The sequence below is a fragment of the Leuciscus leuciscus genome (assembly GCF_965113295.1).
Source record: "Leuciscus leuciscus genome assembly, chromosome: 1".
NCBI lineage: Eukaryota > Metazoa > Chordata > Actinopteri > Cypriniformes > Leuciscidae > Leuciscus > Leuciscus leuciscus.
The window spans coordinates 41093849-41120812 of NC_138725.1; the positions used below are offsets into that span (position 1 = coordinate 41093849).

The 26964-nt window shown below is 37.6% G+C and overlaps 4 protein-coding genes across 6 annotated transcripts; 2 read left to right on the forward strand and 2 right to left on the reverse strand.

The window, feature by feature from the left end:
* The first annotated feature begins 1341 nt into the window (after nucleotides 1-1341).
* amdhd2 (amidohydrolase domain containing 2) lies at nucleotides 1342-9233 on the forward strand. Of its 3 annotated transcripts, none has more exons than XM_082137483.1 (12): nucleotides 1342-1434; nucleotides 2068-2186; nucleotides 2494-2630; nucleotides 2730-2893; nucleotides 3790-3844; nucleotides 5073-5285; nucleotides 5372-5460; nucleotides 5675-5819; nucleotides 5962-6069; nucleotides 7056-7124; nucleotides 7289-7390; nucleotides 8637-9233. In XM_082137483.1, exons 2-12 carry the CDS (start codon nucleotides 2104-2106, stop codon nucleotides 8708-8710), a joined length of 1239 nt encoding a protein of 412 aa, XP_081993609.1. In that variant the 5' UTR covers nucleotides 1342-1434; nucleotides 2068-2103; the 3' UTR covers nucleotides 8711-9233. The 3 variants fall into 3 exon arrangements, with proteins under 3 accessions (XP_081993609.1, XP_081993608.1, XP_081993610.1); XM_082137482.1 differs by having other exon boundaries at nucleotides 1347-1449; XM_082137484.1 differs by having other exon boundaries at nucleotides 1347-1449; nucleotides 2754-2893.
* On the reverse strand, nucleotides 9123-13246 carry jmjd8 (jumonji domain containing 8). The gene is made up of 9 exons (XM_082137549.1): nucleotides 13050-13246; nucleotides 12883-12972; nucleotides 12514-12562; nucleotides 12335-12431; nucleotides 11583-11651; nucleotides 11372-11491; nucleotides 11207-11274; nucleotides 10963-11097; nucleotides 9123-9573 (listed from the first exon to the last, which is right to left on the reverse strand). The coding sequence occupies exons 1-9, from the start codon at nucleotides 13145-13147 to the stop codon at nucleotides 9493-9495; spliced, it is 807 nt and encodes a 268-aa protein (XP_081993675.1). The 5' UTR covers nucleotides 13148-13246; the 3' UTR covers nucleotides 9123-9492.
* A 575-nt stretch (nucleotides 13247-13821) lies between these two features.
* slc25a19 (solute carrier family 25 member 19) lies at nucleotides 13822-20047 on the forward strand. Its single transcript, XM_082137529.1, has 7 exons — nucleotides 13822-13960; nucleotides 14396-14557; nucleotides 15026-15181; nucleotides 16349-16519; nucleotides 17526-17700; nucleotides 18341-18471; nucleotides 19157-20047. The coding sequence occupies exons 2-7, from the start codon at nucleotides 14426-14428 to the stop codon at nucleotides 19331-19333; spliced, it is 942 nt and encodes a 313-aa protein (XP_081993655.1). The 5' UTR covers nucleotides 13822-13960; nucleotides 14396-14425; the 3' UTR covers nucleotides 19334-20047.
* A 407-nt stretch (nucleotides 20048-20454) lies between these two features.
* Nucleotides 20455-26449, reverse strand: LOC309496576 (uncharacterized protein). Its single transcript, XM_082166592.1, has 3 exons — nucleotides 24956-26449; nucleotides 22245-22276; nucleotides 20455-22060 (listed from the first exon to the last, which is right to left on the reverse strand). The coding sequence occupies exons 1-3, from the start codon at nucleotides 25808-25810 to the stop codon at nucleotides 21190-21192; spliced, it is 1758 nt and encodes a 585-aa protein (XP_082022718.1). The 5' UTR covers nucleotides 25811-26449; the 3' UTR covers nucleotides 20455-21189.
* Between the last annotated feature and the right edge of the window lie 515 nt (nucleotides 26450-26964).

Consider the following 26964-nt stretch of genomic DNA (forward strand, 5'->3'; position numbering starts at 1 on the left):
CCTCTTTTGTCTCTTTTCCTCTTAATTTTAACCCTTGGTTAATTTCCCCTCTTTTTCCTTTTTCCTGTTAATTTTAACCCTTGGTTAATTTTCCCCTTCTTTTTTCTCTTTTCCTCTTAATTTTATCCCTTGGTTAATTTCCCCCTCTTTTTCCTTTTTCCTGTTAATTTTAACCCTTGGTTAATTTTTCCCTTCTTTTTTCCTCTTAATTTTAACCCTTGGTTGATTTCCCTCCTCTTTTTTTCCTCTTATACCTTTGGTTAATTTTTCCACTCTTTTTCCCTTATTTTTCCTTTTCATTTTAACCCATGCTTAATTTTAACCCTTGATTAATTTTAACCCTTTGGTTATAATTACATTCACAAACAGCGCTCAATATGTTGTTGCGTTCACGAATACTGCTTATAAATTTGTTTGTTTAGGTGTTTCAAGCATCTGTCTAGGACTCCCATGTACATTAACATAGGCTATATCACTCTAAAATGGAAAATGGAATTCATTTAATAATCAACTGTTCAAAGCACTTTTAACAAACTTCAGGACAACAACAACATAACCTTCCATACTCTGACATGTATGGAAGGTTGTTTTAGTAATGAAGAGAGTTTGTTTGCTCTGTTTTTCTTAATGTGTGATGTTGTGAATGTGAGAACCACACTGTCTGACTTAGGTTAGAGGTTCAAGGGAAATGAAAGCGTGTGTTTCGCCCTACAGTGCTGTTCCCAACAGTAATGACGCAGGTGTGAGTGGTTTCTGTCCGAGGGTTATGCCGGCAACTCAAATCTGTCCTTTGATATTAATAAGCAGAAAAAATAAACATAGCCTCACTGCACACAGAGTGGGTGAGATGCAGTAACCTGTGCTTGACATTATTAGTGTCAGTGGCTTACAAACCAACACAGGTGAATGAAAGGCTCTCTGTTGTCATTTTGGATAAGTTTGTCTCATACTGCATTTGGCCTTTATTTGATTTGGCTTATTATGTTAAATTGAGCTATTGTTTACATTTCTGTTGGACACATCCACAAAATCTATCTTGCTTACAAAATCTATTTAACATTTTCACCTTTATTGTCCACAATGCTACTGTTCATTGGACACACATTGACCTATATGGGGAAGTTGACAGAAAGAAAACCTGCTGTTTATTGACACTGTTTTGAAAAGAATAGACTACCTTTTTCTTTTTTTTTTCTTTTTTTTTAAATTGAATTGATTTGCGCTAAATTTAAATGTAAACAATAAGTCAATTATGAACTGTTATGTTACATATATGAAACAGATATGTCAACTTTATCATATTTGCGGTTTTGAACACGTTCTAAGCGCGTGTATTTTGGCCACGCCTCCTCATCAGCTGACACAGCGCGCGTGACACACTGGGCTCACTGACTTCCTACAGAAAACTAGCGCGCGGACCGAATCATAGTAAAAGTATGTGAATTAACGGTAAGTGTTTATGAAACTACAACCGATGATCATGATCACGATGACAGCGTGTCATGTTCCGGTATCCTTAAGATGAATAAATGAAGAGCTCGATAATTTCTTCCGGTGTGTTTGTTTACTGTCTGCTGCATCATTGTAACATAGTGAGCAAAAGCACTGCTTGTCTGATGTTTTAAAATCGGTGCCATTATGTAACGTTATTAAATTAGCAGAAATAATAATCACAATGCATTTTTTGACAGATCTGGTTGTCCATATAAACATGGTAGGTTTCTTTAACAGGAAACATTGTTTGACCGTTCAAAGTTAAATATTGTGTCATAAAAACAGATACAATGCGTTCAAAAGGGCAACGATCGTTAGTTCATTGTGTTTTATGGAGGTCAACTCCATATTTCTATTGCACTTTTAATACATATGAAAAAAAGTACCTTAAGAAAGTCACAAACATTTGTCATAAACATATTTATGACAAACACAGTTGTCATAAACATACATAATTGAATAGGTTCTTAATGAATTATATATGTAAATGTATGTTTGTATGATTCACCTGACATTTAATAACCAATATGATCCACTTTAAAGACCTGACACATATTCTGATTCTTTTCATAGGGTGTTTTTAAGTGTAGGGGTGGGATTTCGGGAGAGATGCCGTCCAATAAGAGTGTCTCAGATGCCCCGATCACACAGTTTGTGAACTGTAGGATACTGAAGGACCACAGGCTGCAATGGTAACATATCAGACAGATTCAAATTATTGTGTACAAACCCATAATTTCCTGACAATTGTATACAATTATATAAAAATGTGTGATTCACATGCATTCTCACATATTAGAACCTAACGGGGCTTTTACATTCTCCATAAATACTGAAAGATTTTGGATAATGTATTATTATATTATACTTGATGTAATCATTTGTTTCTAAAGCTGAATATACCATCTCGAGCATAGACTTCTAGTTGAGCCCAGAGGGAATCTGTGGACTTTTTGCACATTTTCGACAGTGATTTTGAGGGGAAATCTGATTTTGTAGGGAAGACCTGTGGGTTCGTGAGGGAAAGATTTTGAACCCAGAGAAGCTGTTCTTCGACGAGGAGGGCTTTGCCGATCACAAAGTCGACTGCGAGAATAAGATCGTTGCACCTGGATTCATAGATGTACAGATAAATGGTAAACTACACATACAGTACACATTGTCATTGTTACATTCACCAGTTAGTGTAAAAATCACGGTTGTTCTTGTTGTAACTGATATGTTATTATGCCAAGCTCCTCCCCTCTTCTCACTCATAGGTGGATATGGCATTGACTTCTCCCAGGCCAGCAGTGACATCAGAGGGGGCGTGGCTGTGGTGGCCAAAAAGATTATTGAACAGGGCGTCACTTCCTTTTGCCCCACTCTCGTCACGTCTCCACCAGACATATACCATAAGGTTCAACCTATGCACCAATCACTGCCCTTCATTTGTCTCTCAGATGCTCAATCGCACCCACTGTTGATTTTCCTTCAGGTTTAGCCTGAGACTGTATCTAGGATTGACATGTGTTGGTACTGTGTTTTTATTGGCACTTTAATGTTTTCATCTCTTGCATCATCAGGTACCTCCTGGAATAATTAAACAACGTCGCATACACTATCGTTTAAAGTTTGGGGTTGGTAATTTTTGTAATAATGGTATTTTTTTATGTTTTTGAAAGAAGTCACTTATGCTCAACAAGACTGCATTTATTTGATCAAATATACAGTAAAAGCTGTAATATTATGAAATATTACAATTAAAAATAAGATTTGTTTTCTATTTCTATTTGAATAGATTGTAAAATGTAATTTCTTCCTGTGATCAAAGCAGAATTTTCAGCATCATTACTCCAGTCTTCAGTGTCACATGATCCTTCAGAAATCATTCTAATATGATGATTTGATGATTATTATCAATGTTGAAAACGGTTGTGCTGCTTATTATTTTTGTAGAAACCCTATTTTTTTCAGGATTCTTTGATGAATATAAAGTTAACGAACAGCATTTATTTGAAATAGAAATCTTTTTGTAACATAATAAATGTCTTTACTGTCCCTTTTGATCAATTGAATGCGTCCTTTCTGAATAAAACTTTTAACTTCTTTTAAAAGAAAAATCTTGCTGACCCCAAACCCAAACTTTTGAGCGGTAGTGTTTGTAGTTTCCATGAAGCATCTTCCGTGCATCTTGTTCAATTTCAGTTCAATGCTCATCACACATCAGCTTGTTTTGCATCACACTTAAAAAGGAACAGTGACATGGTTTGCATATATGTAGCATTAGTAATGTCACTGTCTTTCTCTCCACAGGTCATTCCTGAGCTCAGAGAACAAGATGGAGGCCCTGAAGGGGCAGGAGTTTTAGGTAAGATGCACACAGACCTAGTAACATTTCTAAAACTTTAAAGCTGCTGTATGTAATTCTTTTGAATGTACTAAAGCATAAAAATACAGTATGTTTGCAGAGATTTAGGAAACACGCTAAATTCAAATACTTGTTTCTCAGAAAAACAATATAACAGCCAGTTATGTCACTTTGAAATATGTGTTTCATGTCAGAATGTCTGTTTTTGTTTTGGTCTGAGTGACTCCGCCCACTGCCAAGTATTTTAACACCCGGGTTGTTAGTTGGTGGAAAGCACAGCTTATTGTAGCCACAGAAGCCAGCATACGAACTGGGTCAGAGATCGCAGATTCTACCTGACCATTAAAAACATTGTAGACGTATATATTAGCTGATCAGCTTGCAGTGCTTGGTTTATACTCGTCGCGTCCACATGAGCGTACGCACGGAAAAATGACATCATCGTGGTCGTGCGCCCTGAGTACGTGAGACCCCATTTCGCGTGGCGGTGTGCACGGCATTTTTTGTAACTTTCCGCGTGGCTCCGCATCCATAGATGCACGACTTCGAGCCGAATCTGGCCGAGCATGTACGTCTCACCGCACCGGCACCCAGTTTGTGCGTCTAAATTAATTACTTACATTTACAGAATGAGCCTACAATAGCAGACATAAGCCCTTTAAATAAAAATAAAGGTCCATGTTTTATAAAAATGAAATTAGAAAATATGTGAGATGTCGTTAATTTAGTTTAGGTTACGTTCTCATATCCATTTATTTTGTTCTAATGCCACAAGTAATAATGTCATGGTTTACTGCTTTACACGATTCTTTTGTAGTGTGGTTTTGGTGAAGTGTACTAAAATAAACATTGTCACGTATGTACCTTACTTCTTCTCACTGCGGATTCCTGATGGTTTAGGACAATTATGGTTTGTCCTGATGGACTGATGGTTTAGAAGTCCCCCCCCGTCGTTTCAAAGAATAGTACAACGACGAGCTCGTCAAGTATAAATGTCTGTTTGTGGAGGTGCGCACGGAGGCTCGCGCTGCGAAGCCAGGCGAAAGTATAAACAAGGTTTAAGGATTGTCAATTGCGCTTGCTCCTGTTGCATTCTCCAATATTTTGAATTTGGACTGCAGTACCCATATCAACCACTAGCTGTCACTATTACATACTGCACCTTTAACTAAAAAAATGTACTGCCAAATAATTTTTTGTTTAATGTTTTTCCTCCTGTTTGTGACAGGTATTCACCTGGAGGGGCCGTTCATCAGTGAAGAGAAGAGAGGCGCTCATCCTCCGAAGTTCCTCCGCACGTTTAAAGCCGGCGGCGTGGCCGACCTGATGGAGACCTACGGCCCCCTGGACAATGTCGCAATGGTAACACTCGCACCAGAACTGGCCAATAGCGCGGCTGCAATCCGTGAACTGGCAGGAAGGGGCATAGCCGTGTCAGTAGGTGCGTACGTATGTGTTTACACAGGCTTTATTTTTGCTATTAGATTTCCTGCAGGTTGAGCATATCCAAACTGCTTCTCTGTCCAGGTCACTCTATGGCTGATCTCTCTCAGGCTGAAGAGGCTGTGCAGAATGGAGCCACGTTCATCACGCACTTATTCAATGCCATGTTGCCTGTTAGTATCACACACACACATGCATTAATAAAGAGTTATTCGAATAAGAATGCATACTGAATGTTGGTGCACACATACACGTTTAAAATAACACCATATTCCTAATACATAATCGATTTAATAATCCATAAATATATTTTAAACACATACATGCATACCATGAACGATTATGCATACCAACACACCAGGTATTTAACATTTTGTTTTGTTATAGTTTCATCACCGGGACCCAGGCATTGTGGGATTGCTTACAAGTGATCGTATTCCACCAGGTCAGACGGTTTACTACGGTATGATCGCAGACGGGATACACACACACCCTGCAGCGCTGCGCATCGCCCACAGAGCTCATCCCGCAGGTATTCATACACACACAACACACAACCACAAATCTGTGTGCAGAATACTGAACCTATGATACATTGCTCCCGTACATATTAATGAGATGTGTCCCTCTCAGCTTGGCTTTTATGAATGAAGTTTGTGTTTTGTGTGTGTTAGGGTTGGTGTTGGTCACTGACGCTGTGACAGCGATGGGTCTCCCTCCTGGCCGACACACACTCGGACAGCAGCAGATCGACATCCAGGGGCTTCACGCATACGTCGCAGGTCTGTATCATATTCTCCCTGCTTTCGTTCTATGCAGCAAATGATCCCAAATGCCTCTATTTCTGTTAAGCGATACATTGTTTGTATTTCGTTTGGGCATTGTAGGTCGACTGTTAAAATGGATTTTCTGTTCAATGGATTTTCTGTTCACCAATTCTTTGAGATAAATTCAATTCAGCAGGTGAAGGCATTCCAAACAGAAAAGTTTGTGTAAAATTCTTTGTAAAATACAGCTGTTGATCTGGGTATTTTTGATAAGGGTGTAACTATTTGCTGGAATTATTTATATACATTTACTCGATATATTGATATACAGTACAGTTCTAAAGTATAGTGTCTGTTCGATAAGTCTCTTATGCTCATCAAGGCACCATTTATTGAATTTAAAAAACAGTAATATTGTGAAATATGATTACAATTTAAAATAGCTGTTTTCTATTTTGAATATATTTTTTAAAGTAATTTATTCCTGTGATCAAAGCTGAATTTTCAGCATCATTACTCCAGTCTTCAGTGTCACATGATCCTTCAGAAATCATTCTAATATGATGATTTGCTGTATTTTGGTGTAAACTATGTCACGTATTTTATTACATTTTTTTTGATGAGTAGAAAATCCAAAAGAACAGCCTTTATTTATAATAGAAAACATTTGTAACATTATTAATGTCTTCACTATCACTTTTGATCAGTTTAATGCATCCTTGCTTTAGTACTTCGGAAGATATACATTTGTTGTAGAGTTTTTATTTTAAGTATTTGATGTGTCTGTTATAGACTGTATAATGCTTTTTAAGGTATTATTTACTGATGTTTTATCATTTATTTTTTATTGAATATTATTTTTATTGTGAAATGTTTTACAAGGTATTATTATTAACTTGTAATTGTAGTGTTTTGCTGACTTGCACAGCACCAAGTTCAAGACAAATGTCCCTTTGGGGATAGTAAAGTGTGTTTTATTCATTCTTTCATCATGATTTCAGGCACTACAACTTTAAGTGGCAGTATTGCGACCATGGACATGTGTGTGAGACACTTCAGAGAGGCGTCAGGTCAGTGTTTGTGTGTATGGAGTGTGGCGTGTTCATGAATGATGTCGTAATGTCGTAGAGGTTTTGTTTTTCTGATGTGTGTGTGTGTGTGTGTGTGTGTGTGTGTGTGTGTGTGTGTGTGTGTGTGTGTGTGTGTGTGTGTGTGTGTGTGTGTGTGTGTGTAGGTTGTACTGTTGAAGCTGCATTAGAGGCGGCATCTCTTCATCCTGCTCAGCTGCTGGGCATCAGTCACAGGAAGGGAACGTTGGAGTACGGCACAGATGCAGGTATGAGCGCGTCTTTCAGGATTGGTTTTCAGTCATTCATTAAGCTTGTGTAGGCATTAAGAAAGAAAGCTTTTTTTGACATTCAGTTTGTTGTTTAGTGCATCTCAGGGCAATCACAGCAAAAGCGTCAGTGTTTCATGTCATCGAATGCGATCACCTTTGATAGAGAAACATATTCTAGAATATATAAAGATCTAGTTGCACACTTTAGTGGTTATTACAGGTAAATGCATTATAGTGGCCACTGGATAAATGTGTTCACAACAAAGTCGGTATGAAACAGAAGTTGTGATTGTCTTTTCTTCCCTATTGTGACGTATATCAGAGTGAAACCGCTTCTCGCACAGGAAACATGTAGGGCGGGACTTGATTTTGTCCATGTGGAATTGATTGGATGGTTGTGGTTTGCTATTGGTGGATCTCATGAGTGACAGGTTGATCCCGCCCTCACACCAGTAAACACATCATCAGAGAAGAGAAGAGCTGGGGTGCTTCTCAACATCCCTCCTCGTCTCCTCGCTCCTCCGTCCTCCATCCTATGACCCGGAAACCGATCGAGCTCAGCCATCTTTAAGGACATCTCAATTCTTTAATTGCACCGCGAGAAGTCGAGGATCGAGGAGTGAGGAGGCTTCCTGAGGAGTCATGAGCGAGGATACACAGGTGTATACACACGTGGCGGAAGTGTTTTATCCACTAAACGTGACGCACGGATAAATTATCCTCCCCCTTCACATCGGTCACAATCATTTTAATTTATACTTTACCTTTGCAGTTTATATAAACCACACATCTCACATATTTCAACACGGTATCTTGCTTTATTATTATTTATTATTAATTTCTTAAATAACCAAACTTCAACAATATAAGGGGCAGATCCTTTGAGCGCAGCTGATGACGTGGTGAAGTGACGCTCGAGTGATCAAGTATTCCAATGTATAAAAAAAGCTTTCATTCGATTCCTCCGTCCTCCTTTTCTTTCCTTGCGTCCTTCCCTCGCATCCTACAGGGGGAGGAGCTGAGACACGAGGAAAGGAAACGAGGATGCTCAAATAAGAATTGAGAAGCACCCCTGGAAAAGGGAGAGGAAGTTATTTTGATTAAAGATTATGAGACACATGAATTTAAAAAAGTTGTGCGTGGATAAATCATTTATAATAAACCCTGCAATATTCCCTAAAACAACAAGAATTTTCAGTATTTTGTAAGAATGCCTGTAATTATGTTGTTTTTTTTTTTGTAGATTTTGTAGTACTTGATGACACACTGACAGTCAGAGAAACCTACATTGCTGGACAGCAAGTCTGGAGGAAGTGACATCATCCGGAGGACTGTCTTCTGCCGGGAGTTTATTTTCTCTCACTTTAGTCTTGGATCACCAAAAAGACTCATGAATGCAAAAACATCTTTATTCTTTCATTTAATTTCATTGATTAATCCATGAATAAAAACTACTACATTTAAATAAGCACTATTATATTATGGCCGTCTTCATGTACTGTAGCTGAATGCATCTTGGGGGGCATTAAAAAAGAACCAGAATAATTGTATCTTTATTTAACTTGTTCAAATATGAAAAATAAAAATAATCTCAAGGGTTCAACTATTTCAGCAATAACCTACATATTTCAATGCTTCCAATCTAATTTAATCAACTGATTCCAATGTTCTGTGCTTCTCATTTGTCAACATTTTCTTTTTTCATCATCTTTTCTATCATTTCATCATCTTTTTTTTTTAAGTGTATTGTTTCTTTACTGATTTGTATTTTTTTGTGAGTCTGAAAGTGGAAGATGCATCTGTGATAGATGTATTAAAGATATCCAACTTACTACCACAATCAATTTTCTGTTTATTTCAATACAACCTCCCCAAATCACAGGTCTCTAAAACAACTTTATTTAAAAAGCACTTACAAAAATGACTCCAATAATATCACATTAAATGGAGCTTTTATAAATAATTTTTCATAAACTCAACAGACGGATGAATTGAAAGTCAAACTGCTGGTCCTCTGAGCAACAATCCTTGATCGGGCCTTCAAGTCAAACAGACATGGTGCGTGTGTGTGTGTGCGCGCGTGTCCACCACATCAGTCTTTAACCCAGAAAAGTTGAAATGAAGACACTGGTGTCCAGATTTAGAGTTGCATGCCACCAGCGATCTGGAAAATACAGCACCTGCACAAACACACTCAGTTTAACCTCTAGAATAGGTGATTTTGACTTTACTTCAACTCTTGCTTAGTGCCTACTAGTAGTGAAGTGTGTAAAGGCCCGATAACACATAGCAAACTTCTTTTTCATTCTTCACTTGAGGATAAAAAGTTAGATACCAGAATACCCGAGGAGTAATATACCATTAAAAAACATCCCGACGCCATCCGCACTGCTGAGAGTGGCGTTTAGATGAATTCACGAGTTCACATGTTAATGAAATCTGATGTAATATTATAATGCGTATTTGGCTTGCTGTCCGGGGGGAGGGCTCCGAGCTCGGAATTCATCCCGACCCCAGAGTACTCCCCCCTATAAATGTATAGATCATAGGTATCTATGAGCAGACCCAGCCGAATGTGAGGTGATGGGGTGGTGGCGGGATGCTGAGAAATTAGTCATGAGACAGGAGGTAAGGGAAGGCTTTATTTATACTGGCTTCTTCTTGTGCTGATTGGATGATTACCTGAACATGCTCCTCCCGAACTTTGTTTCATAAAACTTCATTATGTAAATATGTGCTGCACTCTTTCCTTTCAAAAAAAAAAAAAAAAAAAAAGTGACAGCGCCAATGAAAAAACAGCAGTTAAGAAAGCATCTGATCACAGCACTGTTGATTTTTGCATCGTCACTCCAGTAAAGTCAGTCACATTTATATAGCGCTTTATACAATAATAAATTGTTTAAATCAACCAGCTTTAAACATAAAAAAAAAAACAGTGTCACTGTCTCTTTCATTTAGACTTACAACTTCAATTTCTACTATAAAGCGGCTCTCTAGTGTGTTCAGGTTTTTACTCACAGGCGTCTGAAAGAGCAGAAAAAAGGTCCATGTCAAAGAAGGCGGAGCCTCAGAGCTACACCCACCTATTACATAATCACCATGGACCAATGGTAGCTCGAATGCATTAACCAGCCAGAGATAACTTTTCCAGAAAAGCTTTGGCAAGCGGTTTCGGACTCCCGTTTTGGGCTGATTTCGTTCAAAATTACGTAGCACCATTTACTTGTTTGTTTACGCTTGAAGTATAAGGGCCTTACTGTATCTCGCCGGCGGCAGTGTGAACGCACAGTTAAAGGTGCAGTAAGTAATATTGACAGCTAGTGGTTGAAATGGGTACTGCAGTCCAAATTCAAAATATTGGAGAATGTCGTTTCCCCCACTCCTCATCCTCAGACTCCACGAACACACGGGTTTCCAGATTGAGTATGTGAACGCTACATGTTTCCTAAATCTCTGCAAACATATTATGGTATTTTTATGCTTTAATTTGTACAGTAAAAAAAAAAAAACTTAAATTACATACAGCACCTTTAAATGGGTTCAAAATGCACAAAGTTTGTTAACCTCACCTCTCCGGGTCGTATGGTGCACTCCAGGGGCCTCTGGTGGAGCTCCAGGTTTGGGTAGGACCGAGAGACCCAGGACAGATGGGTGTGGTTGGGGTGGAACTCAGGTGCCTCGTCAGGGGGGTACAGGAACCAACGCTGGAGAACACAGGGATAGACTATTGTTTGTATACAGAAGCACATCAATATATGGCTAGTGAAAATGATATCTGCACTTTAGCTGTAAATAGTGTAGAGCTCCACAGACCTTCCTGCCGTAGATAACTTCAGAGTAGCCGGGGCCGTGCCAGTGAAACGGGACACCAGTACCTGGTCCTGCAGGAGAGAGAAGTGGGGTTTTTTTGTGTGAAAATTAGCGTTTGTGCACTCCAAAACCCAAATTTGGATGGATTGAAGTTGTATGCGTCTGTACCAGCGATCCCGAAGCTATATGCAGGATGCATGAGTGGAAGAGAAAAGGGTGGAGCTTTATACTCCTCAAACAGAGAATGCCACTCCGTGAAGTTATTGTCCCCAAAGAAGTACAGCGTATCTGAAACAAACATGCGCACACAGTATGAAGTGATCATGTACAGTGTGAAAAACGTTGAGAGTGTGCACGTAGAGAATGAGAGAGAACCGACCACTGCCCAGGGTGTCTTCAGACTGAGGGGTCAAAAGGGACTTTACAAACTCTTCAAACCGCACGTCCACTGTAAAGAGACAAAGAAATATGTCTGAAAACACAAGTTACACAACACATTTTTTTTTTTTTAAGAAAATAATACTTTTATTCTACACGGATACATGAAAGTGATCGAAAGCAACAGTAAAGACGTTAACAAAATATTTAATTTCAAATTAATGTTCAAAAGCATTGAATGCAACACAATGCACAAAAACACAACACAGCACAACAATGTTTCCAACAATGATAATTATAAGAAATGTTTCTTGAGCATCAAATCATCATCGATTTCTGAAGGATCATGTGACACTGAAGACTGGAGTAATGATGCTGAAAATTCAGCTTTGAACACAGAAATAAATTACATTTTAACATGCATTCAAATTTTAAAAAGTAATAATATTTCCAATACTATGGTTTTCCAGTGATTTTGATAAAAAAAATGCAGCCTTGGTCATCATAACAGATTTATAAAATGTTTAAAAAATCTCCAAACTTTTGATGTTAGTGCTGTATGCACCTTATAGTATGAACACTATATGCACTGGATGGATGGATGTTTCCATTATTCTGGAAATTCTTATGCTAAATGTGGGTCATGAGACTGACAAATGTTTGTAAAATCTCAGTAGTTATCAAAAGTCACCGTCCGAAACCTTACCGTTAGCACATGAAAAGACAAAAGTATGTGAAAGTGTGTATGTTTACCTTTCCTGTATGAGTGTGTATTGGCTGTGCTGAGACGGACCGTTTTCTCTCCGTACTGTCTCACCAGATTGGATTTGGAACACAGGAAGCGGAACTTCTGAAACAACCAATCACAACACTGTTAGGAATTAATCAATAGGAGCAATAAACACCATATATACAGCATGTGCAATTCTTACGGTGTTATCTGTTAGTCCTCGGAGTATAACTGGTTTTGCATAAGCATACCTGTCAAAAAAAGATATATTATAAATGTTTATTATATATTTTAATGATCTATCTATCTATAGGTTTTCTCAAGCCAACATTATAATTTGTAATCTAAAGTTATATTAATATTTATACATTTTATATCTTATAATGATATTATTCTTGTTCTTCTTTAATTAGTTATTACTATTACTATTATTATATCTTAAAATGATCATTATAAGAGAGGTTTTCCAGGATACAATACAAAGAAAAAGCAATGGAAATCATGTTCTTACACGTGACAAATGTCTAAATGCTAATAACTAACTGTAAATGTGTATGCGTGTTATTCTTACTCTTTAATAAACTCTCTGTGTGTTATTGACTTAGCATCTCTGATCTCAATGTTGCATTCGCCTTCATCCTCCATACTGGAATCCATTGTCCTGAAAGACAAAACATACTAAAGTTTTGAGACTATGGCCCGAGACTGATAGGAAATGTTTATCAATAAATTACTCACCATCCTCCATCATCTCTACTGAAGGTATCTGTGCAATGAAATGACGCCGGTAACTGCACTAACAGGAGCAGTAACAGAGCCCTGACAATATGATCCATGTTTTTTCATCCCCTGTCATGAGAACATACCACCTGTTGGTTTAAACACCGCCATTCACCACTTTCAAAATCACACTAGTCTCTCAGTTCCATAGCTCAGTTCCGGCGGGCGGTGCTTTAATCGCGTCAGTGGCCAATCAGTGCAGGCCACACTAGGATGTGGGCGGAGTCTCACAATACTGACCTCAGGACAGACTTTATTTATTTTATTTTTATGTTTTTGATATTCAACAATTGTTAACTATTCTATGAATGTGTTTTTTAATTATGTACTCAATAATGTGAATAAAGTTTAATTTTGGGGGAAATAATATTTTCATCTCATCTTTAACTTACTAGTTTTGATGAACTACTGAACATGAAATAAAGGAAATCTTTGAAAAAATATTTTTCAATGATTACTATGATTACTTCCCCCCACTAATTCATATGAAACATTTGTTTTTATATTGTTTCTTGTCTTAAAGGACAAACAATATTTTATTTTATATTAAATTACATTTTATTTTATTTATTGGAGGTTGGATGTGTTAAGTACATTGAATTTTAATATCAATAAAAAGTTTGTCAAATTCAGTTTGAATAAATTAAAATTGAAATAAAAAAGTCTGAAATGTATGAAGGTAGGAACCAATGTGCTCGGTGTGAAACCGAACACGGTCAGTAAATACAGTGGTGCGCGGCTCTGTCATTGGTCTGTGTGCTGTTCAGCAGTAACTATGAAGGGAACATGAGGTGTCCTCTAACAACAGAACATCAGAAAAAGCAGATTGTACCGAGGAACTCGATGCACACAAAGTGCACACAAGAAAGGTCGGTTTACATTTTCACCAGTTTATATTTTTAAGCATGCGCTCAGAATATTTAGTGGTAGGGCAACACTGGCTGTGTCTCAAACCATAACGAGCTGTTTACCAAGACAACATTTCTAGGCAGATCCCAGACGACAGCATCTTCTTACGTTGCCCATCTAAACACTGTCTAGAAAGGCAGCTCAGTAGGTTTAGAAACGCAGCCATTGTGTCTGTAAATTGGGTGGGTAAAATCTCTATTTTTTAAGTATATATTCTTTTTGTTGCAGTCTTTCTTTGTTTGTAGTATTTAATTGTTTTCTTCAGTAGTTGTCATTCATCCACACCACCAGTCATATTGATGATATGTTTTATTACTTGTTTTATCAAATTGTATTCCTTTGATGTTGTCATCCATGCACATCAATGTCACGTGCTTTTCTCTCCTGTGCACCAGCTGTGCTTTTAACACATGATCTGAGCAGGAATGGTGGGATATGATCCAACCGCCCCCGGTTCGGCTCTTACCCCGGAGGAAGCTGCCCTGGCCGGGTCAGCGGCCGGCATGGTCACCCGTGCCCTCATCAGCCCTCTGGATGTGATAAAAATCAGGTTTCAGGTGAGGCCTTCCTTCATCTCACTGAGCCAAAGGGCTGTTGAGTTTCACAATTGTTATTTTGTACACAGTAATGTATTGAAAGCATAAATATGAACACATTCAACTCCCTAGTACATCTGATTTGTATAAGCAGCAGCATCGTGCCTACAACATGAGTCACGTTTTCCTGTGGAATTTTATTACCACTCCCAAATCCACAGCGGCACTGAGCTCAGTTGAAAGAAGTTCAAAACAGCACATTGACTGCATCTTCTGGTGTGCATTTAGAAACAGTTCAAAGCAGATAAACAAGCTTGAACTCATTTGTTTTGTAGTTCGCAACTGATGGACGGGCCTCAAGGTGGCGGTGTCTCACTTTTTTAGGCATTTCAAATCTTCACACTCAAACAATTCTGATATGTGTCCTCAAACTGCTTTTGATTCTGATATAAAAGGATGATTTTGAGCTTTTGTGCATTGCTCCCGCAGTTGCAGATCGAGCAGGTTTCCTGGAGGAATCGTCAGGGGAAGTACTGGGGTTTATGGCAGGCCACACGCTGCATTCTGACCGAAGAAGGTCTTCCTGCTTTCTGGAAAGGACACGTTCCTGCCCAGCTGCTGTCTGTGTGTTACGGGGCAGTTCAGGTACTTGGAGATGCATAAAATACAATCGGATATTTACACTTCTGATGTGGCCTGAATCATCTTCCTGTTTAATAGTTAAGCGGAATAAAAAGGGTTTTTTTACAAAAAATTTGAAAGGTTGCCTAGATAACAAATTTACTCAAATTAAAATGTAGTAAAATGAAAACTAAAAACAAATGTGCAAAATATTAATACAAATTTAAATAGTAAATAAATTATACTAAACTAACACTGATAAGGACCAAATTGATTTTTATTTATGCCAACAAAACCATATTGGAAAAAATAGAATAGAACAGATTTTTTTTTTTGCTTCCAAATCCTGACAGAATAGAGCAAAACAGGATCTTCTACCCTTATAATAAAAATGTCATTCTGAAGTTCAAATTCAAGTTTTTCATCTAATATATATATATATATATATGAAGAGTTCAGATGCAAAAGCCTCTAAGTGCCATCTGAAATTTTCTTCTAGAATGATCATTTTTATCAAGCTCGTACATTTAAATTCAGTAATTTCACTTAAATGGCAAAGAAAATTACCTATTAATTGTCATGTAAGTGAAATTACTGAACTTAAATATACGAGCTTGATAAAAATGATCATTCTAGAAGAAAATTTCAGATGGCACTTAGAGGCTTTTGCATCTGAACTCTTCATACGTGTAGAATATATGTGTGTGAGTGTGTTTTTTTGACAATGCCAATGCCAATGCTGATTCTGATGTTGTAGCAATAAATTAATAAATGTTTTTTCTTCTACAATTTAAAGGGATAGTTCAACCAAAAATTACAATTCTGTCATAATTTACTCACTCTCAAGTTATTAAAAATCTGTATGAGTTTCTTTCTTCTGTTGAACACAAAAGATGATATTTTGAATTTGAAGATTGTTGGTAACTAAACAGTTGTGGGGCACCATTGACTTCCATAGTATGGAAAAAAATATATATAATGGAAATCAATGGTTTGTTTACCGACAATCTTCATGAGGGTGAGTAAATTATGACACATTTTCATTTTTGGGTGAACTGTCCCTTTAAATTGCAGCAGTAATTATTATCCTATTTGCTATTTTAGATTGATAGATCAATAATTTGCGGTAACCCTTCACAATATTGTAGACATCTTGAAACTCACTGTTTCTGTTTGTCTGTTTTGTCCTAGTTTGCGAGTTTCGAGGCCTTGACAGAGCTGGTCCATAGGAAAACCCCCTATAACAGCCAGACCCCAGGAGTCCATTTCCTCTGTGGCGGTTTGGCCGCCTGCTCCGCCACCTTCACCTGCCAGCCGCTGGATACCCTGCGCACACGCTTCGCTGCCCAGGGCGAACCCAAGGTCAGGGGTCAAACCTCAGGAGCGGGATGTTACGTGTTACTAAATGCTGCTAAATCATGTCACAATGCATCTGAAAGGATGGGAGGGTTTTGATCTTATTTTACGGGTCGTACTCTGTACAGCTAAAGCAGTTTAGATCAAAGCCTTCATACGTCAGTACAGGTGTTCTGCAGGGCTCCGTTTTGGGTCCTCTTTTATTTATTTATCCTTTACCCGTTGGTAATATTTTTATGGAAATGTAGTGTTCAGTTCCACTGCTACGCCGATGAGACCCAACTTTACCTGTCCTCCAAACATACCTCTACTTTTCCTCCATCTTTCTTCTCAGATTGTTCAGCTGTTCAGCCAGGTTTACATAAAATCTTCTTAAACTTATCAGCAGTAAAGCTGAAATTCTTCTTGATGGTTCAAAAACCAATCTGGCCAAATCTAAATGTTCCTCTGTGAATATTAATAATTTTTCAGTGTCTGTTTCTAAACTGTTTAAAAGTTTGGGTGTCATCTTTGACAGTACTTTATCATTCGAAGCACATATAAACAGTGTAATTCTACGGATATTTCCACATGCATAATATTAATCAATTTCATCCAGCTCTCTCGATAACTGCGATTCTTGTTTATGCTTTAGTCACATCCTGTATGTTTTGATTTTAAAATCCTTCTTACTCACAAGGCACTCAATAATCTTGTCCCTTCTTACTTATCTGACATCTTATCTACATATCTACTATCTTCATGTTTTTAAATCTTGCTTTAAGACCCATCTTCTTAGGCAGTTTTATCCAGTCTGTCTAGGCTGTAATAATGATTATTTGTTGTTTAATGCTGCTTGTTTTATTGTGCTTGTAAAGTGCACTTGAGTATTATGTAATGCGCCTATAAATAAAATGTATAATAATAATAATAAATTACAAGTCAGTTATCAGTGCGAAATGTCTACATTTCACTTTATGATGGGCTTTAATGAGACACTTCCCATGATTCAAATGTTTTCTCATATGTACAGATGTATCGTAACCTCAGGCATGCCGTCGGCACAATGTTCCGCTCAGAGGGGCCCTTCACCTTCTACAGGGGCCTCACACCCACGCTTGTGGCCGTGTTTCCATACGCAGGCCTGCAGTTTTTCTTTTATAATATCCTGAAGAAATTTCTGGCGAACCAGGACTCCAAATCTAAAGGTCAGATCATGCTTCTTTAACATTTTAGCATTATTTATATACTATTATGGTATTTATTCATATTTAAAATGAGCTTTTATTTTTATATTTTCAGTTGTTATTTATTAATTAATTTTTTTAATTAGCTTTAAATAATTTATTACGTTTTTTTTCTAATATTTGTTTTATTTTATTTCACCTGTGTTTCTATGGAAAGCCTTTTCTGCCAATTTTAAATAGATAAATTAAATTGAAAACTAAAACCAGATTAACCATTTAATAAAAAAAACTGTACGCAAAATGTGTGCGAAAATTAAATTAAAGGATTTCATTTTCACAATGACAATGCGTCATCCCTGTCAAATTGAAGAATAAAATGCAGTCAATGTGTATGCAAATTCTATGTTAATGAGTGGGCGGGGCTTGTTCAAGTAAGGGAGAGCGTCTGAAAGTGAAGTTTTAATTTTTATTATTTAATTGATTTATTTAAAATTGGCAGAAAATGCCTTCCATATGTTTCAAGCACCAGAAGCCATTTCTAACAGATTAAGTTAGCAATAACAACAATGATCTTAAAGTACATATCTATAAAAGCAGATTTAAACCTTATGCTTCTCTGTCCCTGTTGTAAATGTTGCTGTGGTGTTTTGTCTGTTTTAAGGAGGTTTACACAGTCTGGTCAGTGGCAGTTGCGCTGGAGTCGTCAGTAAAACTCTCACGTATCCTTTCGACCTGATTAAAAAGAGACTTCAAGTGGGTGGATTTGAAGAGGCCAGGATGAAGTTTGGACAGGTTGGTGGAATGGACTAGTAGTTAAAGATCTGAGCTGCTAACCAACAGACTGTATGTTCAAACCCAACAGGGGTTCATCACTGTCCCTATCATAACTAGTTCTGCTCGCTAGCATCATCCTATTTAAACCTGAAGTATTAAACTTCTGTTGCTTTATCTTAGACCTTTCTGAGCTAAATACTGTTCAATGATATTGAATAATATCATTCAAAAGTTTGGGGTCCTTAAGATGGACATTTTTCTTTAATGAAATGAATACTTTTGGATGCATCAAACTGATCAAACGTCACAGTAAAGACATTTATAATGCCAATGCAAATAAATGCTGTTCTTTTGAACTTTGTTCATCAAAGAATCCTGAAAGAAATGTTTCATGGTTTCCACAAAAATCTGAAGCAGTGCAACTGTTTTCAACATTTATAATAATCAGAAATGTTTCTTGAAAAATTCAGCTTTGATCACAGAAATAAATTACATTTTAACATATTCAAATAGAAAACTGTTATTTTAAATTGTAATAATATTTCACAATAACATGGTTATTACTATATATTTTATTATTAAATAAATGCAGCCTTGGTGAGCAGAAGAAACTTCTTTCATAAACATTAAAAATGTTACTGACCCAAAACCTTTGATTTTGAAACCGCAAAATGAATAATTTTTTCTTGTGTTTTCTGTGAAGGTGCGCTCATATCATGGGTTTGTCGACTGTGTGGTGAGGATCGGCAGAGAGGAGGGGCCCCGGGGTTATTTTAAGGGACTCTCCCCTAGTCTCCTGAAGGCCGCTGTATCCACAGGCTTCACCTTCTTCTGGTACGAGTTCTTCATCAATGCTATTGTGAGCCTCAAGAGCAGTTAGTGAGCAAACGTACAGACCTCCTTGAGAGACATTTTAGATAATCAGATCCGATGGAACTTAACGTGCGCTTTACGGTGAGTAGATGTATTAGGACCGGAAATATATTTTTTACCTCTGACTTGCCTCAGCCCAAACTGAACTGTCACTCTCGACTAGAGACTTGAAAACCATTGTTACAGATATTAAGTTTTGTCATAATGTCTGTGTATTTTGTTTGCACTGCATGAGGGTCTATTTTTTTTTTATACATAACACTGGAAATTAGAATGTTTGAACTTTATAGTTTTTTTTTCTGCTTTGCATTTCAAAACATTTAAACCATATAGCAAGTATAGTGCATAGAATATTCAATCATCTGGTTTCTACAAAAAGTTTCATTTTGTGTGTTTTATGTCATTGTTAGGGTTTTCAAATGGTGAATGGTCCAAATATTTTTTGGATGAATACATTTTTTTTTATCCATTTAGATATTAACAGATGGATGAAGAGCAGTTTGAACCTACATGTTTCCTCTGGCTTTATTTATCCCCATATTTATATATATATTTTTATTGTAGGCCTACTTCCTTTCTGACAATAAGAAAAAGAAACTAATCTGAGGTTCATAGTGGTTATACTTTATATCTGTGTACTCGTGTATAAATTCACATTTATTTAGGGAAAACAAAGGGGTGAAGCAACTATTTTTTGTAATAAAAAAGTATTTTATTCTGATTCTCTTTGCATCCTGTCCTGCTTTTATTGAATTATTTTAGGAAAAAAATTATGTTTCCTAATTATTAGATAATATTTAGTTATATTCAGATTTTTGGTAATGGGTAATATGGCAAAAAAAAAACATGCCTTGTCAATGTTAAAGGTATAGCGGAGGATCTTTCCAAATTTTAGATAAGACCTCTCCACTTTTTGAAAAGTTTGATTGATTCACCAGAATGATTGACAATTAGGAGGACCAATAGTTTAGACTACCCACCAGGAAGTAAAACATCCTCCGCTATACCTTTAATTGAGGTGTATAAAAAGCACTATATTTACTTAAAATGTCATTATTACATTAACAAGTAAAACACACATACTCACAGTAAAACTATACCTTTTTTTTATTATTATTATTATTATTATTTTATATCAGCAGGGTAAACCATAACCATTTCTTCATTTTTTATGACACTGCTGTGACTTGATCCGAATTGAAAACACAGCTAAATCTCATACACTTCTAAGCATCTCTGAATTCTTTCTCTGAATATTTCTCACATCATACATTACAACCTTTCGGATCTACAACAATAGATTTAAAAACCTGGTAACAAAAATAAAAACCACTGTACAAAGTTATATAGCCTGCCCTGGAGTGATATAAACTGGAGACAAGGCTATGTAATGATTAACCCATGAAACATTGTAACCATGAATAAATATTAACCATGTTCGACTGTCTGCGAATTAATAACTCATCTGCACTAAACTTTTGATGTTGGGACTGACTAATTAAGGTGCGGCCACATTACTCTTGTATGGTGAAATTCAGTGCTCGATCTGATATGTCGCGTGAAGCGACACTTTGAACTTTGAACACACGAATTGACGCCTTGGCCAATATAACAATGCTCAGGTTGGAAGTGACGTATGAATAATCTGTCCTTAAAACGAGGCTGTTTAAAATGGACAGCAGGCATTCTTTGCCCGCAAAATTAAATTTCGCTAATATGTGTCCACTCCTTAATTCAGGATAATTGGGACATTTTTCCCACGGTGGGTCCTCTCAATGGCAAAAAGTGTCCGAATTTACAGTTGATATATCCAATGATTGCATGGCACATGGGTGTTTTTTCCCACGTGAAAACAAAGGAGGGTTAACCACCCTCTTCATGATGGGTAAAGAATACTATTTTAACCGAGTAGGCCATGTCTCCAATGTATACCAAGAAGTTGATGACGGTCATGAAGGTCACCACCACCAGATCATCCCATGGACAGTGGTTACAGTTTTCTGGACGTGGGCGTTGTTTAAATGCATACAGCGGCCAGAGAACAACAGCGGTTGCGTACATAGCCACGGCCAGGATGTTGAAGGTGATGACCGCCTTGTCGAAAGAAAACGGGAAGACGTGCAACAGCCTGGCAATGGTGAGGAGAATAATCAGCAATGAAAAAATGAAGCATATGGAGTAGACGGCCACGCACCACTCCGTTCCCGGAAACCTCCTATATTCGCCAGGGCTCAAAGACGTGAATATGATGCAGGAAACAAAGGTCTCCAGGATTTTTAGGAGACCAGGGACAGTGGAGAGAAAGCCGCTGATTTCACCAGGTTTTTTGTGGATCAACCAGACCTCGCCGGCGTACAGTCCGAAACACAACCAGGACAACGCGGATGCCCCGATCTGCCTGGAGCAGGAGGAGCATGCGAAGAACGTGGGAAAGATGATTGAAATGGTGACCATCATAAGTGTGGCCAGCATAGCAAAGGCCATGGTGAAGTCCTCCCAGGATATGGGCACTTTGGTGTTCAGGCTGGTGAACTCCAGGACGAGGATGAGGAGGGTTGTGAAACAGCAGAAGCACCAGCAGAACATGCACCAGGCCCAATGGGACACACTGTGGTCTGGGACTCCTGCTGACGCCGCCAATGCAAAGCAGATGCAAGTCAGAACCACCTCCAGCATCCGCACAATGCCAACAGGCTGAATCAGCATCCTGAAATCCACGTGCAACATGGCGAAACTGTTTCACAAATCCCAAAGTCTTGATGTTTCGCTTTTTAGGTCGCCCTTTTCCCGACGCTCGTTACAATCTTCTGAGCTTCTTGGTGCAGTTTCATTGTGCCACGGATGTCAACAAATCCAATATTCATCCTCTGGTTTTTGTATTTCACAAGCATTAAAGGATTCTTGAAACACTAGTAGACAAGTTCTCCTCGTGGTAAACCTTCAGTTTATTCTGATGTGGCAGCAAACAAGTTTCATGTTGACACTAGACCAGAAACCATCAATCGAGCCATTTTGAGCTTATCTCTTTTATGACCCTTCTGCAGGTTCTCATTGGTCGCTGGTCTGCTGTTGTCCTATGAGCTGAGTCCAAACCCTGAACTCTGGTCTAGAGCCAGGCTCTTTCTAATCTTCTCCTATGAGCTTCCGTCCCTCCTCAACATATCTACTGGTTTAATCAGAATGAAAGTGTACATGAAGGTTTCATTTGGGTTATTCTTTTACTTGTCCTGATAACAGTATGATGTAGAGTATAGGGTTATATTTAGACCAAGAATGTTTTACAGATAAAGCTAACAATGCGGCATAACTCTTCCTTTGTCTACGCCTAGTAAAATATTTTAATGAGCTTTTCTCTTCATTGCCTCAGATCTTCAGTTTTATTTGATACTGAATCTCCACAACGTAAGAAAAATAAATCATGCTTTGGTAAAAATTCGAAATGATTATATAAAAAGTTATAAACCGTCATAGTTGAGACAAAAATGTAAACTTATGAGATACAAATTATAATTAATCAAATTATAATAATATAATTAATCAAAATTATGAGATGAAAAGTTATTATTTATGACAAACATTTTCTCATTTCTCATCCCTCTCTTTTTATGTCATAACTATGACTGTGACTTTAACTCATAAATTCGACTTTTCATCTCATCTCTTATGATTTAACAAAGGTAACACTTTATTTACGTGCAACTAACCCTCAACCAAATCCTAATCCTACCCTAACCCTATAGTAAGTACATGTAGTTGCTTAATATATTACTTAAATATATAATTACACTGTAACAATGACACCTTAAAATAAAGTGTAACCGAATTTTTATATTATTGGCAGAAATGGGCTTGAGATTCTCCGAATCATAAGTTTTCTCACGGGAAAACGTACAAATTCTACAAAGTGGCTTATTCGTACGAATTCATACGACCTGACTCGTACGAATTAGTACGATTTTTGCAAAATCGTACATATTTGACGAATTGGCCAATTCGTATGAATTCATACGAATGACCTACCCCTGACCCCGCCCCTAAACCTACCCATCACGTGGGTTTAGACAAATCGTACAAATTCGTACGAGTGAGGTCGTACGAATTAGTACGAATTAGCCAACTTTTTATCATTCGTACGAATTCGTACGAATTGGTCGTGAGATAGCGTTCACAGTTGTTGCCTAGATTATAACAATATGTTCCACTCCCATTTGACAACCAGAAGGTGTCACATTACTTCTTGATTTCATTGTGAATAGTAGCTATGTATGTGTGTTGTGTTTTAACTGCCAGTTTTTATTGCTATTTTCATGCTGAAATCCAGGTTCACATATAATAATTGATAGATAAAACAACTAAAAACCTAAATAAATACATTTTTAAAAACTTTAAAACTGAATTTGAACTAACCTTTTAAAGCAGTCAGCTGGTCATAATGACAATTTCCCCTTTAGCATACTTATGGCATTAATCTGCTGAAATATGAGTGTTTTATTGACGTTTGAAGCACTAGCTGATAAACTAATGGCATTTGAAATAGAGCAGAAAGGTTAATGTGTATGGACTGACTGGTATTGTTGACTTGAACAATAGTAGCTATAAGAAGTGTGGTTGAAAAAAAATCCAATAGATAATAAGCAATAGGTAATTTAAAGGGGCCCTATTATGCAAAATTCACTTTTAAACTAGCTAACCAACCATAGCGGTAAGCATAGCGACAGTGTCAAACATGGCGGTGTCCATAAAACCGTGAAGTTTTACCTGGATTGAGAGCACGTAGAGAGCACCCGAGCCGTTTTTATGATGACAATAATGATGCCATAAACATATAATGATGAAGACCCAATGATAGCCTATGTTTTCTCTCTTTCTTTCACTTTCTTTGGTTTTACTGGTCAGTTTATTTGCAAACACTGACCGCAAAGGAGAATTGCTGTGAATCTCCACAATGACCAGATGCCACACAAAAAAACGTATGCATTCGGGGCAAATGGGATTTATTTCAAATGTTATAATATTAATAACATTTTGTATCATGAAAACTCTTTATACACTACCAATTTACTCAAAATTAAAAGAAATTCAGTTACCTTTTTATTATAAAAAAATGTCAAATTGATTAATCGCAATTAATCCCATCTTACATAAAAGTTTGTAAATATATATACCGGTATAAACGTGTGTGTGTGTGTGTGTGTGTGTGTGTGTGTGTGTGTGTGTGTGTGTGTGTGTGTGTGTGTGCATGCGTGTTTGTGTATGTGTATATGTACTATTATTCATTTAGAAACTTTTATGGTAAACAATTAAGCACAATTCATGATCAATCAATTTGATTATATAATTAATAAGATTACTGATAAAAGGCACTGTTACAAATCAGACATTTCTAAATATTCTCAAATATTTCGACATTGTTTCAAAATACATTAATATCAATAAACTGTCAGTCAGTTCGCTATATAATCCTACTATTTTAACAAATACTATATACCTAATACTATGATAACAAAAACCAATTTATGCATGCTAAAAACGTCCTGTATAACAACTCATCCAATCTGATGCCACAGTCTGGTTACGTTTACATTAATAGATTTTACAATAACATACAACCGTCGTGGTTTCCCTAGGCAGGTGAAACGAAGAACACCAGACGCACTGAGTAAACCGTATCCACAATGTAGACGATCAGATTGATGCAAGTCATGCAGGACACAACAACCAGGCTGTCCCAATAACAGTATATTCGGTTTTGAGAACAGAACTGTGGTCTTGGATGGCCCTCAAAACTGTAGACTGGCCATATCACCACAGCCGTGATGTACATTAGAACCGCCAGTACGTTGAACCCCGTCAGACATTTGTCGAATGGGAAGGGGCATCGAGCCAGCAAGCGTCCGATTGTCAGGAGGATGATGAGGAGAGAGACGATGAAGCAGATTGAGTATACGGCCACGCACCACTGCATCCCAGCCTTTTGGCTGTATAATCTCGAGTCCAGAGAGATGAAGATGATACAGGCCACGAACACCTCCAGAACCTTCAGTAAGCCCGGCACGGTGGACAGGAACCCGCTGATCTCCCCGGGTTTGGCTCGGGTCAGGCCCACCTCCGTCGCGTACAGGATGAAGCACACGCAGGATATCACTGTGGCTGCGATCTGGGTCGCACTTGTGGAGTCTACGAAGAACTTGGGGTAGATGACCGACGCGGCCAACAGCATAAGCGTGGACAGCATCGCAAAAGCCGTGGTGAAGTCGTCCCAAGAAATGGGCACCTTGGTGTTCAGGCTGGTGAGCTCCAGGATGATGATGAGGAGGGTCACGAAACAGCAGAAGCACCAGGTGAACATGCACCAGGCCCAGAACGAAAAGTTGATGTGGCCCACAGAAGCCACCAGGCTGAAGGTGATGAGCGTCAGCACAAATTCAAGCAGTCGGATTATTCCCACCGGTACGGTCAGGGATTGAGTGTTCAGGGTTACCATGATGATCCTTAAATGTCAATTATATAGTTACACCTTGATTTTCGAAGAGTCAGCCTTTAAAATGTTGTCGACAGCTCTCTCACGCTCGCATTTTCAAACAGGACTATAATTTATCCTGCTTAATTCTTGGCTTTTCCACTCTTTTCTCTGCCGGAGCGTCGTCCGTGTCAACTCCAGGTTAGTCTTCACACACTAACCTCACCCAGAAGGGAAGCGGTCCAGGGAGGGGCCACATGTTTTCAGCCACATCCTCTGATTACTCATTGCCTTATCAGTAGCACCTCAGCAGATTGGCCCTGGTTTGGAAGTGTCCAGTGAAGTACAAATGAGTAGGATGTGAAGATAAGAAACTGGGCAGACCCATCAGTCAATACGATGATAAGCATCTGAATACTAAAGGTGGAGAGAGATTATGGGTTTGAGTTACGTTCTGTAAATTGCTACAGTTCTCATCTGTGAAACAGGGCTATAAAAGATGGAGAAAACACTGAAGATGAGAAATTAAGGTCTTCTGATGCTGTTATGTAAGAAATCAGTTTTGATTAGTTAGAATTTTTATTAGTGCTGCCACATCGCTTCATTGCGATTAATCACATCTAACATAAAAGTTTGTAAATAAATGTGTGTGTGTGTGTGTGTATATATATATATATATATATATATATACACACACATACACATACACACACATTATATATTTACAAACTTTTATGTTAGATGTGATTAATTGCGATTAATCGAGTTGACAGCACAATTTTTTGTCATTCTTGTTGCTTGTTATTGTTTTATGTTTTTTCCTCTAATATTGTTTATACTTTTCCCCTTGAGTTGCATTTTATATGTAAAGGTGCTATATAACACTGTAAATTTATTTTGTATGCCTTTTTTAACTAAATATTGTTTATATTTTGACCTTTGAGATGCATCTTATGTATAAAAGATACTATAGAAATAATATTGTATGCTTATTTTATGTCATTCATGTTGCTTATTATTGCTTTTTTTCTCTTTTCTTTATTTTAGAAATATCATTGTTTGCTAGTATATTATTATCTCTTACTTTACATTACACAAAGTCATCTTTGTGGTCCAAACATCCAACTAATTATTCATTATCAGCTGCAAAAAGTTTGTAAAAATGTATATTGGGGACA